At 32.7% G+C, this 2411-nt stretch overlaps 1 protein-coding gene across 1 annotated transcript; it reads right to left on the bottom strand.

Annotated features, from left to right (window-relative positions):
- Window positions 1-416: 416 nt before the first annotated feature.
- Window positions 417-2407, bottom strand: UQCRB (ubiquinol-cytochrome c reductase binding protein; the record flags this gene model as incomplete). Its single annotated transcript, XM_019630118.1, has 3 exons — window positions 417-633; window positions 1293-1459; window positions 2317-2407. Coding segments are annotated over 3 exons (336 nt in total), but the record flags the coding sequence as incomplete, so codon positions are not given.
- Window positions 2408-2411: the final 4 nt, after the last annotated feature.

Here is a 2411-nt window from a genome sequence, read left to right as displayed (position 1 = left end):
GTTCAGGAAAAAATTTTATTAAATCTAAGACACATAGCAGAATTTGCATGATTAAGGTAACAGCAAGTACACTTTTAAGGTCTCATCTCCAACATGTTAAGTCTAAGGTATAAAAATCTAGGGACAGAAAACAATTAAGGGAGTAAGTATGACTGATGCTTCTTCAGTACTGGTGAACTATTGTACCATCTTTTCTGTCTTGGTCAGCTCAGGCTTTCATAACAAAATACCATAGATTGGGTAACTTAAAAAACAGATNCTTATAGGGGAGATCACTTCATAAGTTATATAAATGTCTAACCACTATGCAACTAAAACTATGCATCTGAAACTAATATAACATTAAATGCCAACTGTAATTGAAAAATAAAAAAGAAAATTAAAAAAGAAAAGAATTAGGTTTAGAATTCAAAAACTCCAACAAAAATTATAATAGACATTTATTTAAAGTAATACATTTGCAGCCCAGATAATTCTAAATTGTACATTTCAGGTTTATACAACATAATAAAAATATTTTGAGGACAGCTGCATCCACATATTTCCATTACTTGATTATTTCTTTGCCCATTCTTCTCTCTCTCTTCTTTCCCGAATAACCTCTTTCAGATATGGTTCAAGGTAGAATTTATCCTAAAGAACGAATAAAAGAAAAAAGCACATGCCACCATCATATACTAATATATCCTAAACACTCAACAGGTCTTAAACATCAGAAAAAATGCATCAAAATTAATTTCCAACTTAAGAAAAAACATTCTCTAGCAAAGAACTGTCTGCCTTTCTAAAATGTAAAAACCCATAAATCGGTTGCTTTGATAGGTTATGAGGGGAAAGTCTGACCAAAAAGAAAATGAGAGACTACAAGCTTTTGCCTAGTTTCACTGCAGTTCAAGGGGCAAGGGTTTGCTTCACAGAGTCCTTTCTGGGAAGCTAGAGGGCCACTCAATGGGCTGATTACGGGAACACCACCATTTTTTCACCCGAGCAGGAAGCAAAGTGTAGAGGGAGAACAATGGCTTGGGAGGCAGAAGACCGGGATTCTAGTCCTGGAACTCTATATTAGAGATTTGCTTAGTGATTTTGGAACAGTCACTTCACCTTTAAGTCTCAATGTGTTTGTCTCTAAAATGGAAGTAACATTTGCTCTATTAACCTCACCATATTGTTGTAAGGATATTTATTTCTTGCAGCTTTAAGAACTCTAAAGTGCTACACAAATGAATGTCTTTCTCTTTGTAAGACTCAATTCTTAATAGCCAACACTGTTATATAGAAAGAAGCTGCTCTACCTCCTCATACTTTGTCCACTGCTCTTTAGGCAAGATCTGCTGCCTCATGGTCAGGTCCAATGCTCTCTTAATTCGAAACACCCTGTCATTATACAAGTTCTCAGGAAGCCTTCTTATGGCTTCTTTGACATCTTCATTCACATGTATTGTGTCATCGCGCATTAACCCTGTGATAGAAAACAAGACAGTTATACTGAGTATGTATCTCAAAAATCAGGAATTTTAAAGAAATGAGTAAAATATCTTTAGGATTTATAAACTTAAGATGGGTGAAATATCAAAAGTTAGGTATGATGAAACTCTGTATTTTATACATAATAATGGGTTACTTTACTAGGTTATTTCTAAAAAGGTACTGTGGAAACAATGTATGAGCTTTTTAAAATCCACTGTCACAAAATTTACTTTATCTAAAACAATTTTTAAAATATTTAAAATGTTTACCTTGTTTTTAAACACACATCAATAAACCACATCTCTACTATTTTACATTTTAAATCTGAGATCAAGATATTAAAGAAACTTAAAATACTATTGTACGAAGAAACCAGTAACATTTAATGATACTTCCATCAAGCTTTAGTAACAAAAAATGAAATTCATGGCAAATTATAAAGTGCTAAAACAGTTCAGGCATCAGATGACTGTAAAGATGTCATTCAATTTTAACACTTGAAGAATCTCTACTTTTAAAGTTAATATAACTTAAATTTTAAAATACTAAGTGGAGGAGTTGGGAAGAGGGAGTATATAATAAGAACCATGTCCAGTTATATTTCAAGAACAAAAATTATTTCTATCTCAAACATTTGAGGAGATTCCATCCCTCTCAAAATAATTTTAAAAAAATGGTTGTGATTTAACATAACAGTAAAATGAGACCTAATTTTAAAATATTCTAATGTACACAAGTACCATTAAAGTATTTTTATGGACACAATAACTCTTGCAAAAGCCCCATTCTCAGAAAAAGCAAAAAAACAAAACAAAACAAAACAAAACAGAAGAAAGCACAGATACTCACCCAGTTTATTGAACCCTGCGGCATTGTAATACCATTTTCGAATACCCTCCAGCCACCGGCCTGACGCTGCAACTGATATTGTCACACTGTTAGTT

This window comes from Hipposideros armiger, unplaced genomic scaffold (assembly GCF_001890085.2).
Source record: "Hipposideros armiger isolate ML-2016 unplaced genomic scaffold, ASM189008v1 scaffold_896, whole genome shotgun sequence".
NCBI lineage: Eukaryota > Metazoa > Chordata > Mammalia > Chiroptera > Hipposideridae > Hipposideros > Hipposideros armiger.
The sequence above is the reverse complement of the archived record's forward strand: the minus strand, read 5'-3'. Positions and strand labels throughout refer to the sequence as shown.